Raw genomic sequence first — 16476 nt, 5'->3', positions numbered from 1 at the left:
TTTTTCCCCCCCTCACAGGCTGGCTTGTTTGTCTTCTTTCCTTTTTGGGGGGGTTGCGTGAGAGAGAGAGAGAGAGAATTTGAGTACATGTAGGGGTGTGTGTGTGTGTGTGTGTGTGTGAATTCGAGTACATGTAGGGGTGTGTGTATTGTGTGTGTGTGTATGAAAGAGAGAGAGGGAGAGAGCATGCAGGTGTGTGTATGTAAGAAAGAGAGAGAGTGTGTGTATGTGAGTGTGTGTAAGAAAGAGAGAGAGAGCATGCAGGTGTGTGTTTGTAAGAAAGAGAGAGAGTGTGTGTATGTGAGTGTGTAAGAAAGAGAGAGAGAGAGAGAGAGCATGCAGGTGTGTGTATGTAAGAAAGAGAGAGAGTGTGTGTGTGAGTTAGTGTGTATTTGAGAGAGAGAGAGAGAGAGAGCATGCAGGTGTGTGTCTGTAAGAAAGTGTGTCTCTGTGTGTGAGTGTGTGTCTGTGTGTGTGTTGTTTTTTTCTTGTGTGTGTATGTGTGTGTGTGTGCAAGTGTGTGTTGTTGTTGTTTCTTTTGTGTGTGAAGTGTTATGTTACGTTGTTTTGTCCCCCCACCCCCACCCCGCCCCCCCTCAGAAGCAGCTGTGGATCAGCAATTGGTGGTGTTGGGTGGGTGTCCTGGAATGTGGAGTGGATGATCCTGCACTGGAGATCAGGTGTCTGTCCCGCTGTCCTCCACACCCACCCCCAGCCCCACCTCCACCTCCCTACTCCCTACCCCCTTTGTGGAGGGCGGGGGATGGTGGGTAGGGCGGGTAGAGATGGGGGGCGGGGGGTGGAAGGAAGATGCACAGAGAGGGAAAACATTTTGACGTCCACACCTTGGGGTCTTTATTGTTTTGTAAGAGATCAAAGAATCGGATCAAAGGAAGTGAGTGTGCTGTGCGTTCACTCACACATTCTCTCTCTCTCTCTCACACACATGCACACACTCTGACACAAAACACAACACACATGCACTGCACAAACACACACTGCACACACACACACACACACACACACACACACACACACACACACACACACACACACACACACTGTACAAACACACACACACACTGCACACACACACGCACACACACACACTGTACAAACACACACACACACTGCACACACACACACACACACACACACACACACACACACACACACTGTACAAACACACACACACACTGCACACACACACGCACACACACACACACACTGTACAAACACACACACACACTGCACACACACACGCACACACACACACACACACACACACACACACACACACACACACACACACACACACACACACTGTACAAACACACACTGTACAAACACACACACACTGTACAAACACACACACACATACACATACACACACTACACACACACACACACACACACACTGTACAAACACACACACACTGTACAAACACACACACACACACACACACACACACACACACACACACACACACACACACGGAACAAGACAGTCAACATTGTGATGATGACTAATCGGTTGGCTGGGTATATTAGGGGGGTGGGAAGAGGGGGGTGGAGAAAGGGGTGGTGTCTGATCAGGGTAGGTTGAAAGGGGTGGTGGCAAAGGCTGTATTTAACAAGCAACAGCAACAAGCAAGCCACATTGTTGGATAAGCTGCCATCTCTTAATGAATACATGTCAGACGTTTCTCTCTGTCTCTCTCTGTCTCTGTCTCTCTGTCTCTCTCACATGTGCACCTCAAATGTTTACAGGCTGGAGGTCTAACTTTAAATTCTTTGAGTCCTTGAGTCTCTCTCTCTCTCTCTCTGTCTCTCTCTCTCTCTCTCTCTCTCTCTCTCTCTGTCTCTCTCTCTGTCTCTCTCTCTCTCTCTCTCTCTCTCTCTCTCTCATGTGCACCTCAAATGTTTACAGGCTGGAGGTCTAACTTTAAGTTCTTTGAGTCCTTGAGTCTCTCTCTCTGTGTCTCTGTCTCTGTCTCTGTCTCTGTCTCTCTCTCTCTCTCCCCCACCTTCCCTACCCCTCTGTGTAACACTTGCTCTTGTGTGTGTGTGTGTGTGTGTGTGTGTGTGTGTGTCGGGGCTTGTGTACGTTTATGTCTATTTTTTGTGCTTTCATATATGTGAAACTGCATCTTTGTTGCATATCTGTTATGCGTGTGTGTGTGTGTGTGTGTGTGTGTGTGTGTGTTTCTGCTCTGAGATATGAATAGAGTTGTTCAGGGTCACGCACCCGCACCCCCCTCCCCCACCCCCACCCCCCTGCTTCCCTTCACAACAAAACATTCAGGGTGGACTGGGCCGTTCCAATCCAAGGGGATTTGCCCCTTTTGATACTGACAGCACGCACCCGGGGTGGAGCTCTGTTGACACCTGTAGCGTACCTGTGCACCCCTCTCCTCCCTTCCTCTACCTCTGTACCTGTTCCACCTTTACCCAGCCCTGTTCCACCCCCTTCTCTCTCTCTCTGTCACCTCCCCCACCCTCCCTCCCTCTCTCTCTGTCACCTCCACCTCCTCCCCCCCCACCCCTCTCTCTCTCTCTACCCCTTCAGTTGATCACCTCAGTGTTGTGCGGATAACAAAACAGATGCATATTCTGATAGTTTTATGATAACTCTTTTGGGTTACAAGTCCGTGAAGAGTTTCTCTGTGTGTGTGTGTGTGTGTGTGTGTGTGTGTGTTTTGGGGGCAGGGCGTGTTTGTGTTTTGAAAGTGTGGTGGTGAGATCTTGTTCTTGCTGGGTTTTCTTTGGTCACCGTTAATGGTGTGCTTAGATCAGTATCACACACACACACACACACACACACAGAGGTAACTTTTCTTCTCACCCAAACACACACACACACACACACACACACACACACACACCCCACTCAGAACATTTGGTGGGAAAATTTTTCGGAGAGAAGGGGTTTCGTGTTTTGATGAACTGTGATTTGAACAGGCGTGAAACAGTTCTTGGTAGTGGTGTTATGGTTTCATGAGTGGAGGTAGCTTAGATATATTGATTTTGAAAAAAAAACACCAGGCTGTGGTTATTAAGTTGGATATAATTGTCAGAGTTTGTGCGGGCTGATCTCTCTCTTCCTCATTCACAACCACGGCCCCCCCCCACCCCCCACCCCTGACTACCCACCCACCCGCCGTTCACTGTGACCAGTGTCACCTGGGTGTTACACGTCAATGTCTCGACACAGTTGAGCGAGGGTTGGCGGTGGAGTGTTGTTGTTGTGGTGGTTTTGGTGGTGGGTAGCCAGTGTCACATCACCTTGATTTGGAAGTGTTTTGTGTTTGTTTGGGACTCCTTCCGTTTTTTCACGGTGCTGTGGAAATGAATGGTGATCGTGGAGATTAAAGCGTCAAGGACTGACTGGAACTGTGGGGAGGAGAAATTGTGTGTGTGTGTGTGTGTTTTGCTGCTGGTTGTCTTTAGCTTGATCTCACATCGTGACTGGAAGTTGGGGTGTGTGTGTGTGTGTGTGTGTGTGTGTGTGGGACTTGTCCACCTCCTAGCAGGGGCGTGGAAATGATTGATAATGACTCTCAAGTGTATGGAGATTAAGCTTTAAGGAACGACTCAGTGACTGGACCTGTGGACAGAAGAACAGTGAACTGTGTGTGTGTGTGTGTTGATTATGATGTTGCGGTGGTGGTACTTGTCGCTCGTTCTCACACCGTGACTGGAAGTTGGTGTGTGTGTGTGTGTGTGTGGGGGGGGGGGGGGGGGGGGGGACTAGTCTACCTCCTTGCAGGGATATGGAGATGATTGATCATGACTCTCCTTAGTGTGTGGAGTTTTTTTTTATAGAGTGGATGGCAACAAAGGGACAGGGAGTTGGCGTGTGTGTGTGTGTGTGTTGGATTGGGGGGGGGGGGGGGGGGCGGGGGGAGTAGAACTCCTTAACAGGCTGTGGAAGTGATTGATCATGACTCTTCTCAGTGCATGGAGTTGTTTATGGAGTGTACGGCAACAAAGGAGCTGGATATTGGGGTGAGGGTGTGTGTGTGTGTGTGGTGAGGATGGGGGGGAGGGGGACCCTCGTTATGATTGATCATGACTCTTCAGTGCATGGGGGTTGTTTATGGACTGTCTGTAACGAGAAAGTGGCAAATAGTATGTGTTGTGTGTTGTGCGGGTGAAGGCATATGTGGATGTGAGAGGCGCTTGCTGATTTGATCCTGAAATGTGAACCCTGCGTCTGACAGGATTTCAACTGGCCAGTGCGTGTTGGATGTGATGTCAACTATTTGTGTCCGCACTCTGTTTGATAGGATTTAAACTGGCCAGCGTGCGTTGGGTGTGATCTCAGATATTTGCGTCCACACTGCAGGTAGCAGGATTTAAACCGGCCAGCGTGCGTTGGATGTCATGTCAGATATTTTGCGTCCACGTTGGAAACGTCGGTGATCAGTGTTGCGTAAGGTGGAATATTTACATGAAAACAGGCTGACTCATTCTGCACAAAAAAAAACTTGTTTCAGTGCTGCTGTCAGTGCCAACTTTATTTATAGCGCTCCGTTCTATGCATTGCCTAAGTTGAGCATGGTGACAGCCCATGAAGTGGAGGAAGGTGGAGGGGAAGAGGGTCAGGGGTGGGGGGGGAGATCATAGCACTTTTTTTTTGTGGCTTTTTTGGGGGGGTGGCAAAGAGGGAGGGAGGTTTGAAGGCCAGGCCAGGCTAGAAACCAAAGCTGAGTACAGTTTCAGTTTCAGTTTCAGTTTCAAGAAGTTGTCAAAGCGTGCGGGGACGGATCGCTAAACATCTGAGCACGGAAATGGATCGGAACTGAGAGTGAATTGTAGAGGTGGTTTGGGGAAAGGGTGGGTAATGTGTGAGAAGTTTGCATTGTGACGTGATGAGATAATTTCGGTTTCTTTGTTTTATGCATTTATTTTCAAAATCTTTTTTTTTTTTTTTTAATCGTTCATTGCTGTTATTTCTTAAGTCATTGTTTGATGAATTTATTCGTTATTGGGGAGCGGAAAGGGGTGGCATGTTGTGACATTGACATACATACACCATACTCCATACCTCGTTGTATTCAGATAGCAGCTTGAGTCACAGATTCAGATGCAAAGCAGTAGTGAAGAGCCTATCATGCCCCCTTCGTGTTGAAGGTTATATCCATAATGCAGGTTTAGAACAGTAAAAAAAAAAAAAAAAAAAATTAAAAAAAGAAAAAAAAAGGGGGGGGGGGGGGGGAAGTAGTGCTGATAGTACAGTTATTATCATCAGTCGTTGTACAGTGATGTCTGTAAGAAAGCCAGCTGATATGGTTTTTTCTTGTACTACAGGAATAAGTGAGTGTGTGTGTACGTGCGTGAATGTATGTGTGAGAGAGGGAGAGAGAGTGTGTTAAGAGTGTGTGTGTGTGAGAGAGAGAGAAAGAGAGAGAGGGAGCATGTTAAGAGAGAGAGAGAGTGTGTGTGTGTGTGTGTGATAGAGAGGGATCATGGGTCAGACCCACGCCCAGTCAGTCCGTCAGTCAGTCAAGTCAGATAGCTCAGGTTGGTTTGTCAGCTGAACACCTGACACAGGTGTTGTTGACAGGCATGGCTAGGCTGGCCGCAGCCCCCCCAGATGTCTGCAGGGTACGACCCCGGCTTGGACCTGCAGTGCAGGACAACCAGTCGTTCGTGTTCCACCGTGACCATCACAACAGTAGGAGAGGCAACTGCTGTCGAACCTGCTTCATAGGATCATCAGTCATGTTCAACAGTGACCATTATAACAGTAGGAGAGGCAACTGCTGTCGAACCTGTTTTGTAGGATCATCAGTCGTGTTCCACCATGACCATCACAACAGTAGGAGAGGCAACTGCTGTCGAACCTGTTTTGTAGGATCATCAGTCGTTAATGTTCCACAGTGACCATCACAACAGTAGGAGAGGCAACTGTTGTCAGACCTGTTTTGTGGGATCATCAGTCGTTAATGTTCCACAGTGACCATCACAACAGTAGGAGAGGCAACTGTTGTCAGACCTGTTTTGTAGGATCATCAGTCGTTAATGTTCCACAGTGACCATCACAACAGTAGGAGAGGCAACTGTTGCCAGACCTGTTTTGTAGGATCATCAGTCGTTAATGTTCCACAGTGACCATCACAACAGTAGGAGAGGCAACTGTTGTCAGACCTGTTTTGTAGGATCATCAGTCGTTAATGTTCCACAGTGACCATCACAACAGTAGGAGAGGCAACTGTTGCCAGACCTGTTTTGTAGGATCATCAGTTGTGTTCCACAGTGACCATCACAACAGTAGGAGAGGCAACTGTTGCCAGACCTGTTTTGTAGGATCATCAGTCATTAATGTTCCACAGTGACCATCACAACAGTAGGAGAGGCAACTGTTGCCAGACCTGTTTTGTAGGATCATCAGTCGTTAATGTTCCACAGTGACCATCACAACAGTAGGAGAGGCAACTGTTGTCACACCTGTTTTGAAGGATCTTCAGTCGTTAATGTTCCACAGTGACCATCACAACAGTAGGAGAGGCAACTGTTGTCAGACCTGTTTTGTAGGATCATCAGTCGTTAATGTTCCACCATGACCATCACAACAGTAGGAGAGGCAACTGTTGCCAGACCTGTTTTGTAGGATCATCAGTCATTAATGTTGCACAGTGACCATCACAACAGTAGGAGAGGCAACTGTTGTCAGACCTGTTTTGTGGGATCATCAGTCGTTAATGTTCCACAGTGACCATCACAACAGTAGGAGAGGCAACTGTTGCCAGACCTGTTTTGTGGGATCATCAGTCGTTAATGTTCCACCATGACCATCACAACGGTAGGAGAGGCAACTGTTGTCAGACCTGTTTTGTAGGATCATCAGTCATTAATGTTCCATAGTGACCATCACAACAGTAGGAGAGACAACTGCTGTCGAACTTGCTTCATAGGATCATCAGTCATGTTCAACAGTGACCATTATAACAGTAGGAGAGGCAACTGCTGTCGAACCTGTTTTGTAGGATCATCAGTCATTAATGTTCCACAGTGACCATCACAACAGTAGGAGAGGCAACTGTTGTCAGACCTGTTTTGTGGGATCATCAGTCGTTAGTGTTCCACCGTGATCGTCAGAACAGTAGGAGAGGCAACTGTTGCCAGACCTGTTTTGTAGGATAGTCAGTCGTTAGTGTTCCACAGTGATCGTCAGAACAGTAGGAGAGGCAACTGCTGTCACACCTGTTTTGAAGGATCATCAGTCATTAATGTTCCACAGTGACCATCACAACAGTAGGAGAGGCAACTGTTGCCAGACCTGTTTTGTAGGATCATCAGTCGTGTTCCACCATGACCATCACAACAGTAGGAGAGGCAACTGTTGCCAGACCTGTTTTGTAGGATCATCAGTCGTGTTCCACCATGACCATCACAACAGTAGGAGAGGCAACTCCTGTTGGACCTGTTTTGTAGGATCATCAGTTGTGTTCCACAGTGACCATCACAACGGTAGGAGAGGCAACTGTTGCCAGACCTGTTTTGTAGGATCGTCAGTCGTTAATGTTCCACAGTGACCATCACAACAGTAGGAGAGGCAACTGTTGCCAGACCTGTTTTGTGGGATCATCAGTCGTGTTCCACAGTGACCATCACAACAGTAGGAGAGGCAACTGTTGCCACACCTGTTTCGTAGGATCATCAGTCGTTAATGTTCCACAGTGACCATCACAACAGTAGGAGAGGCAACTGTTGCCAGACCTGTTTTGTGGGATCATCAGTCGTTAATGTTCCACAGTGACCATCACAACAGTAGGAGAGGCAACTGTTGCCAGACCTGTTTTGTAGGATCGTCAGTCGTTAGTGTTCCACCGTGACCATCACAACAGTAGGAGAGGCAACTGTTGCCAGACCTGTTTTGTAGGATCATCAGTCATTAATATTCCACAGTGACCATCACAACGGTAGGAGAGGCAACTGCTGTCACACCTGTTTTGTAGGATCGTCAGTCATTAATGTTCCACAGTGACCATCACAACAGTAGGAGAGGCAACTGTTGTCAGACCTGTTTTGTAGGATCGTCAGTCATTAATGTTCCACAGTGACCATCACAACAGTAGGAGAGGCAACTGTTGTCACACCTGTTTTGTAGGATCGTCAGTCGTTAATGTTCCACCATGACCATCACAACAGTAGGAGAGGCAACTGTTGCCAGACCTGTTTTGTAGGATCGTCAGTCATGTTCCACAGTGACCATCACAACAGTAGGAGAGGCAACTGTTGCCAGACCTGTTTTGTAGGATCATCAGTCATGTTCCACAGTGACCATCACAACAGTAGGAGAGGCAACTGTTGCCAGACCTGTTTTGTAGGATCATCAGTCATTAATGTTCCACAGTGACCATCACAACAGTAGGAGAGGCAACTGTTGCCAGACCTGTTTTGTAGGATTGTCAGTCGTTAATGTTGCACAGTGACCATCACAACAGTAGGAGAGGCAACTGTTGCCAGACCTGTTTTGTGGGATCATCAGTCGTTAATGTTCCACAGTGACCATCACAACAGTAGGAGAGGCAACTGTTGCCAGACCTGTTTTGTGGGATCATCAGTCGTTAATGTTCCACCATGACCATCACAACGGTAGGAGAGGCAACTGTTGCCAGACCTGTTTTGTAGGATCATCAGTCATTAATGTTCCATAGTGACCATCACAACAGTAGGAGAGGCAACTGTTGTCACACCTGTTTTGTAGGATCATCAGTCATTAATGTTCCACAGTGACCATCACGACAGTAGGAGAGGCAACTGTTGTCAGACCTGTTTTGTAGGATCATCAGTCATTAATGTTCCACAGTGACCATCACGACAGTAGGAGAGGCAACTGTTGTCAGACCTGTTTTGTAGGATCATCAGTCATTAATGTTCCACAGTGACCATCACGACAGTAGGAGAGGCAACTGTTGTCACACCTGTTTTGTAGGATCATCAGTCATTAATGTTCCACAGTGACCATCACAACAGTAGGAGAGGCAACTGTTGTCACACCTGTTTTGTAGGATCATCAGTCATTAATGTTCCACCATGACCATCACAACAGTAGGAGAGGTAACTGTTGCCAGACCTGTTTTGTAGGATCATCAGTCGTTAATGTTCCACCGTGACCATCACAACAGTAGGAGAGGCAACTGCTGTCACACCTGTTTTGTAGGATCGTCAGTCATTAATGTTCCACAGTGACCATCACAACGGTAGGAGAGGCAACTGTTGTCAGACCTGTTTTGTAGGATCGTCAGTCATTAATGTTCCACCGTGACCATCACAACAGTAGGAGAGGCAACTGCTGTCACACCTGTTTTGTAGGATCGTCAGTCATTAATGTTCCACAGTGACCATCACAACGGTAGGAGAGGCAACTGTTGTCAGACCTGTTTTGTAGGATCATCAGTCATTAATGTTCCACAGTGACCATCACAACAGTAGGAGAGGCAACTGTTGCCAGACCTGTTTTGTGGGATCATCAGTCGTTAATGTTCCACCATGACCATCACAACAGTAGGAGAGGCAACTGTTGTCACACCTGTTTTGTAGGATCGTCAGTCGTTAGTGTTCCACCATGACCATCACAACAGTAGGAGAGGCAACTGTTGTCAGACCTGTTTTGTAGGATCATCAGTCGTTAATGTTCCACAGTGACCATCACAACAGTAGGAGAGGCAACTGTTGTCAGACCTGTTTTGTAGGATCGTCAGTCGTTAGTGTTCCACAGTGACCATCACAACAGTAGGAGAGGCAACTGTTTCCAGACCTGTTTTGTAGGATCGTCAGTCGTTAGTGTTCCACAGTGACCATCACAACAGTAGGAGAGGCAACTGTTGCCAGACCTGTTTTGTAGGATCATCAGTCGTTAGTGTTCCACCGTGATCGTCAGAACAGTAGGAGAGGCAACTGTTGTCAGACCTGTTTTGTAGGATCGTCAGTCATTAATGTTCCACAGTGACCATCACAACAGTAGGAGAGGCAACTGTTGTCACACCTGTTTTGTAGGATCGTCAGTCGTTAATGTTCCACAGTGACCATCACAACAGTAGGAGAGGCAACTGTTGCCACACCTGTTTCGTAGGATCATCAGTCGTGTTCCACAGTGACCATCACAACAGTAGGAGAGGCAACTGTTGCCAGACCTGTTTTGTAGGATCGTCAGTCATTAATGTTCCACCATGACCATCACAACAGTAGGAGAGGCAACTGTTGTCACACCTGTTTTGTAGGATCATCAGTCGTTAATGTTCCACAGTGACCATCACAACAGTAGGAGAGGCAACTGTTGCCACACCTGTTTTGTAGGATCATCAGTCGTTAATGTTCCACCATGACCATCACAACAGTAGGAGAGGTAACTCCTGTTGGACCTGTTTTGTGGGACAGTCAGTTGTCTTCCACCGTGAGAGTGTCTTTTGCGTGCACACACACACACTGCAGCAGCAAAGTATGTCAGATGCTTGTGGTCACTGAATGGGTGGATCAGCAAACACTTCCTTGTAGCGTCACGGAGGGGTTGTGCTCGCCGGATTGCTGGTAGATGGAATGAAAAAAAATTGAACATTTATGGGTTTTTTTTTGTTTTTTTTTTTTTTTACTGAAAAGAAGATCAATGAAAAAAAGAATTTTGATTGAAAATGAGAGTGAAGAAAAAAGGACTTTTGATTGAAGGATAGAGTGTAGTGTAAAAAAAAAAAAAAAAAAAAAATTAAAAAGTGATTTTCAAAAAAGATTTAAAAAAAAGGACCAGTGGACTTTTGATTGAAAAGGAGATCAAAGAAAAAAGGACTCCTGATTGAAAAGAAAAGTGGACTAAAAAAAAACAAACCCCAACCCCCCCCCAAAAAAAACAAGTGTTCTTTTGATTGATGTGTGCATATAAGCTCAGCATATACCTCCATACACATGCAGAGGGTTTACACATTCGGCAAATGCACGACTCGCAAAACTCAAACCTATCCATACAGTGATACCACAATGCACAGATCAACAAGCAGCACAGAGAAAAGTTTTTTTTTGTGTGTTTTTTTTCCTAAAATCAGAACTGCAAAGGCACAAATTATCAGGTATGAATGAATACGTTTTTGAATCAGTTCTCAGCAGGTAGGGCTGAATGGTGTTTTTTTTTGTTTTGTTTTGTTTTGTTTTCTGTTGAACAATCAATAAACAATTTTAAGCTGGTATTGAACTGGATAAAGAAAGCGAGAGGGCCTAGCTAGACAGGGATGATTCTGTGCAGGCAGGACTAAAAGATTTTTTTAAAATACGTCCCACAAAGGAACGATTCCAGTCTGGTATTGAACCTGAACACTGAAAAGACATGGGGCCCAGTGTGCCTGGTGTCCTCTTACTGCAAGGTCTTACATGTCAACAACCATTGAGTTGGTTCATTTGTCAGCTTGTTGCAACCTGATCTTTCTGGCTGTACAAACACAGCCATCTGGGAATTTTGAAGACGGTTTGGTGTGGGGGCTGTGGTTTATTTATAGCTCGGCAGGAGACTTGTGGTGTTACTCTGTGTGTGTGTGTGTGTGTGTGTGTCTGTGATTTTTGGTGGATTTTCTGTGGTAGTAGTGGTGGATTACACCGCAAAGTGTGAAATGTTGGGGAGAAAAAGATAAAACCGTATGAATATATTGGCAAGACGTTTGATACGAATGAATGTCGGGAGAAGGACTGACGCTTGTATAGAGACAGATCAAAGTGCTTACACACCATCGACATAATTCATAGATCTGAGGAACACTCATGGATAAATAGCGAGAGAAAATGTTGACAATCGAAAAGGCAAGGAGAGGAGGTGGAGGGTTGGTTCGGAAAGAGGTAGGTTTCAAAACAAAGCAGACATGAAAGAGAGTAGAGATTTGATGAAGCGGAAGAGGGAGCTCATTCCAAATGCTGTGAACTGGACTTCCTTCAGCTTTTCTCTTCATCTCATCCTAAAAGACAAGCACCCAGACCAGCTACGCAAGGTTTAGTAGTGGAATAGTGGAAGGGACGCTTGACGCTGACACTTTATTGTCATTACCTGCAAGGGTCTATTGACAAGGGGAGGGAGGGTAGTATTTTAGTAGTGGAAGGGAGAGGGACAGAGAGAGAAAAAAAAAGATCCTAGTTCATGCATGGATTGAACCCAGGGACTGTCACTTTCTCATCAGGGTGCTTAGTTGATCCATTACCGTGCCTGCACCGCCGTTCCTTCGGCAATCACAGGGGAGGGGTGACATCAGTGTGTGTAGGGGCACCGCAGGAGGGAAGGCATTAGCTGTTGCCGGATTGAATAGAAGAGGAAAGCTGTCGTGTGTACGGGTTGTGCATTCATTGGATTTGCCTGAGGAGTTGGGCTCTGTGTGTGTGTGTGTGTGTGTGTGTGTGTGTGTGTGTGTGTGTGTGACGTCAAACTACGGGCAAACTGGATTGTCAGGAATTATTATTCATGTCTGATGTCTTGCAACTGCTTATTTGATATTCTCAAGATTTTTATTTATTCTTTTTTTTTTTCTATTATTTTTTTTGTAAGCTTCATTTCATGTCATTTCGTTGCTGGTTGAATAGTTTCTGAAAGTGAAGTTGTTGGGTTTTTTGTTGTTGTTCATCTTTGTTTTTTTTTTTTTAGATGGAATACTTTCTTGTTGATAGTCGCTTACACAGTTCAGGTAAGATTTTTGAGACCGCCACGAGTTTGAATGTATCAGAAGCCCAGAGTGGATGTGTCCACACAGTATCACAGTGGTGTTCCCAAACTTGCAGGAACTGTGGTGGCCGAGACCAACAGCAGATTTACCACAAATCAGCAATGCCCTCCAAAGTGTACTCGTGGGTGTTGGTGAACTTGTGCATTGTTGATTAAATCCAGGCAAGATAGGCATGATCACAACAAAACAAACGATGTCCACACACCCACTGGAGTACTGGAGTGATTATGAAGTGACGAGCGTGTGAGTTGTGGTGCCATGATGATTAAATCCATATTGAGGACAAGACTGGCGTAACCATCATCACAAGCCATCCAGTACCCAACTTGAGAACACTGGAGTGATGAGCGTGTGCGTTGTGATGCCTTGATGATTAAATCCATACTGAGGACAAGACAGGCATAATCATTATCACAGTCCAACCAATGCCCGACTTAAAAACACTGGATTGATTTTTAAGCGATGTGGGTTGTGGTGCCTTGATGTCTGGATCCATAGTTTGGACAAGACAGGCATAACAGTCATCGCAATCCAACTGATGCCCAACTTAAGAACACTGGAGTGATTTTGAAGTGATGAGCATGTGCATTGTGGTATAAATCCATACTGCGGACAAAACCGGCATTAACCGTCATCACAAACCAACCAATGCCCACCAATGTCGTCGTGGCGACAGACGCACCAGAGACGCGTGGTGCCGGACCACCACAGCCGGCTGTCAGTAACCAGGTGGGACTCTGCTCACGGTCTGAACCGCTCGCTTCTTGATGGCGAAACCGTAGAGGATGTCGACAAAGAGTTTGGCGATGCCGCTCTGGGAATCTCATGCTCTGAGCAGTACAGCTGGGACGGGTGTTCTTCTGTGGATGTTGACGATGGTGATGGAGGGGTGTGCATGGTGGTGGGGGCTCGAGTCCCCATGGGGACCCAGCAGCAGCAGCAGCAGCAGAGCAGGAGTCGGCGTCAGCGTCGTTGTCGCAGCCCCGGGCGGCATCATGTCAGTCCCGGCAGACCCAGCGGCAGTGATGCTGGTTACTTCAGCGACATCACCCACACCGCCCTCACCACAGACAGACACGACAGCTTGTCTGGGAGAGGCATCAGCACTGGCAGAAAGCAGAGACTGAGTAGAGATCTCGGCTGTGGTGGAAATGAAATTGTTTCCTGCAGACACACTGACCCAAAAATTCCAGACGTCAGTGAAAGTCGTGGTAGCACAAACAGAAGTGCCAGAACTGTCACCCGTAGGTCTTTCAGCTCCAGCAGAGATGGAGGTAGTTACGCTGAGAGGGACACGACCCCTGACAGGTTTCCAGACACCCCCAGACAGCACACCAGGCCCAGCAGAGATCCACACAGGACTGGCAGAGACACACACCCTGAGAGAGTGCAGGGCGGCGTCAGCAGCAGGTACGTCAGCCCTGGAAGGATCTCCAACATTCCCAGAAGATCCACGACCCCCACCCCTACCAGACACCAGGACGTTGTGGATGGACGTGTCACCCCCAGCAGGAACGTGCACAGGAGATACACCAGCCCTGGCAGGAGCCAGGACAGACGTGATGTGAGTTGTGGCCGACAGAGTCCTGGCCCTGTGAGGCACAGCGAGAGAGCAGCCACCCGATTCAGCAGTCCCTGCAGGCAGGCAGACAGTGGTGGTGGTTGGAGGAACAGTGCTGTGGGCAGGGCTGGAAGACACGGCAGTGGCAGTGACTATCATGGTGGCTACTCTGGAAAGGACACCGATGATCACGGTGAATACAGTCATTCTGACGGTCACGGTGAGTGCCGTCCTGGGAGGAGGAACCAGTCGTGGAGGGACGGTGGTTGGTGTTCAGAGAGCGCATACCATCGACCTCGCACACCGACTTCACAACGCACGTCTGTGTCCCACCGTGACCGGCCTTCAGCAGGTGATGGTGACGTGTTTGAGTGTGGCCAGGAACAGCCGTCGTTCACTGTGGGGAGGAGTGACAGGAGGAGAAAGGACCTGTTCAAACAGAGCTCTGTTGATTCTGCTGCTGCTGCTGGTGGTGGTGGTGAACAAGAAACTTACTTTTCTTTCACCAACTACGAGGAGCTGGAGAAAGAGTGGAACCTGTACGCTTCACAGCAAGAACTGGACTCTGCAGGTGTTGTGCCGACATCATCATCATCATCATCAGCAACATCATCGTCGTCATCTCGGACATTGCTCTCTTCCAGGACAGGTCATCACATACGACAGCCTGTCCTTGCTTCTTCCCACACACCCGTGAGGTCCCGGCTGCCTCTCAGGCGTGGCAGGTCCGAGTCCGCCGGAGACTCTGAACTGTCTGCAGAGAGCGGATCTGAAGAGAGCGTGTTGCTGTCCTCGATTTACGACCCATCTGCGGCCATGCTAAGACAGCCAGAAATGTGTGGTGCTGATAGCGATGCAGGTGTGGATTCCTCCTACGCTGAGCGCCGCGGCCGCTCGCAGTCGGAACTGGTGCGTAGAGACAGCGATAGAGACGAGGGTGGCGCCCTCGTTTCCAGTTTACGTCACAGGCCAAGGTCGATGTCGGAGTCGGAATCCGACTTTGTGGAGGACGGTCTGACAGGTGGTGTTGGCTGCAGGTCTGGAGGCGGCAAGTCTGTGCACTTTTCTATTTTCCCCTATGTCCGGGAGATTCCAGGTATGATGTTGTCGCTGTTGGGTTTGGGTTTTGATGGGGGTGGGTTGTTAGTCTGGTGTGTCAGTTTGTTCTGTTTGTGAGTGGGGTATTCAGAACCAGGACTTCAGCATTGAACTTGTCATTGGTGCAAATTATGGTATAGATATTATCAGGGAAGATGATTTCTGTTTGATTGATTGGCAAACTTTCAGGCACTTGTACATACGTACATACTCACGGTGTGTACATAAACGTTCTCGTGTGTATGGATGTGTTCTGTTTTTCTGTCTTGTCTCTCTCTTATATATTTGTATGTTTGTCTGTCTTTGTCTCTTTATCTGTCTCTCTGTCTTGTCAGTCTGTGTCTCTCTCATGTTTGTATGTTTGTCCATCTCTGTCTCTTTATCTGTCTCTCAATCTGTCTTATCTTTCCCCCTCCTCCCTCTCTCCTTCATCTTTGTATGTGTATATGTGATGAACACCATTTCACAGCAAACAAAACGAAACAAAAACAAAAACGAGAATCAAATCAGAAAATAAAACAAGATCCCAATACAGGCGACTCTCAGCACTTCCCCCCCACCTCCCACCCACACCCCCACACCACCCCAAGTGGCAGTGGAAGAAGGAAGGCCCCCCAGATCCCTAAAACAGGATTAACTCTCTCAGCTCAGATAATTGACGGCGGCACGTCCACCAAACCCCTTTTGCCTGATTATCCCCACCCTGCCTGATTACACAAGTTGGAGCGCCAGTGATTGGCAGTTAAGCCCCCTGAGTCAGCGGCGTGAGCTGGTAATGAGAGGCTAAGAGCGGTAAGCTGCGTAAACACATGGCAGAACCAGTTAGGCCGCCGCTGACTTGAAGGGGTTACTGGGGCGTGAAACTCCGGGTCTGGCGACTGGGTGACAAGGCCTGAGAGAGTGTCTGAGGGGACAGGGCTGGGGGGGGAGGGTTTGGGGGTGGGGGGGGGGGGGGGGGGGAGAGAGAGTTCCAGTTTGAGCTGCTCGAGGAGGCGTCACTACTATCAGACAAATTCATCTGCGCTGCACCACATCTGCTCAGTGGAGTGATGGCCTAGAGGTAACGCGTCCGCCTAGGAAGCGAGAGAGAATCTGAGCATGCTGGTTCGAATCGTGGCT

The 16476-nt window shown here is 47.8% G+C and overlaps 1 protein-coding gene across 11 annotated transcripts in view; it reads left to right on the top strand.

The window, feature by feature from the left end:
* LOC143276500 (CLIP-associating protein 1-A-like) overlaps positions 1-16476 on the top strand; it is a 238099-nt gene that overhangs the window by 142961 nt on the left and 78662 nt on the right. For 2 of the 11 annotated variants that reach the window (XM_076581031.1, XM_076581030.1), the window contains exon 1: positions 13598-15355. The exons of the other annotated variants lie outside the window; for them this stretch is intronic. In XM_076581031.1, the coding sequence (XP_076437146.1) occupies positions 13618-15355 (1738 nt within the window). In that variant the 5' untranslated portion in view covers positions 13598-13617. Of the gene's footprint in view, positions 1-13597; positions 15356-16476 lie in introns of those variants that run through there. 11 annotated transcript variants of the gene reach the window in all.

This window comes from Babylonia areolata, chromosome 32 (assembly GCF_041734735.1).
Source record: "Babylonia areolata isolate BAREFJ2019XMU chromosome 32, ASM4173473v1, whole genome shotgun sequence".
In the NCBI taxonomy this organism is placed as follows: Eukaryota; Metazoa; Mollusca; class Gastropoda; order Neogastropoda; family Buccinidae; genus Babylonia; species Babylonia areolata.
This window is presented reverse-complemented; position numbering and strand designations above follow the sequence as displayed.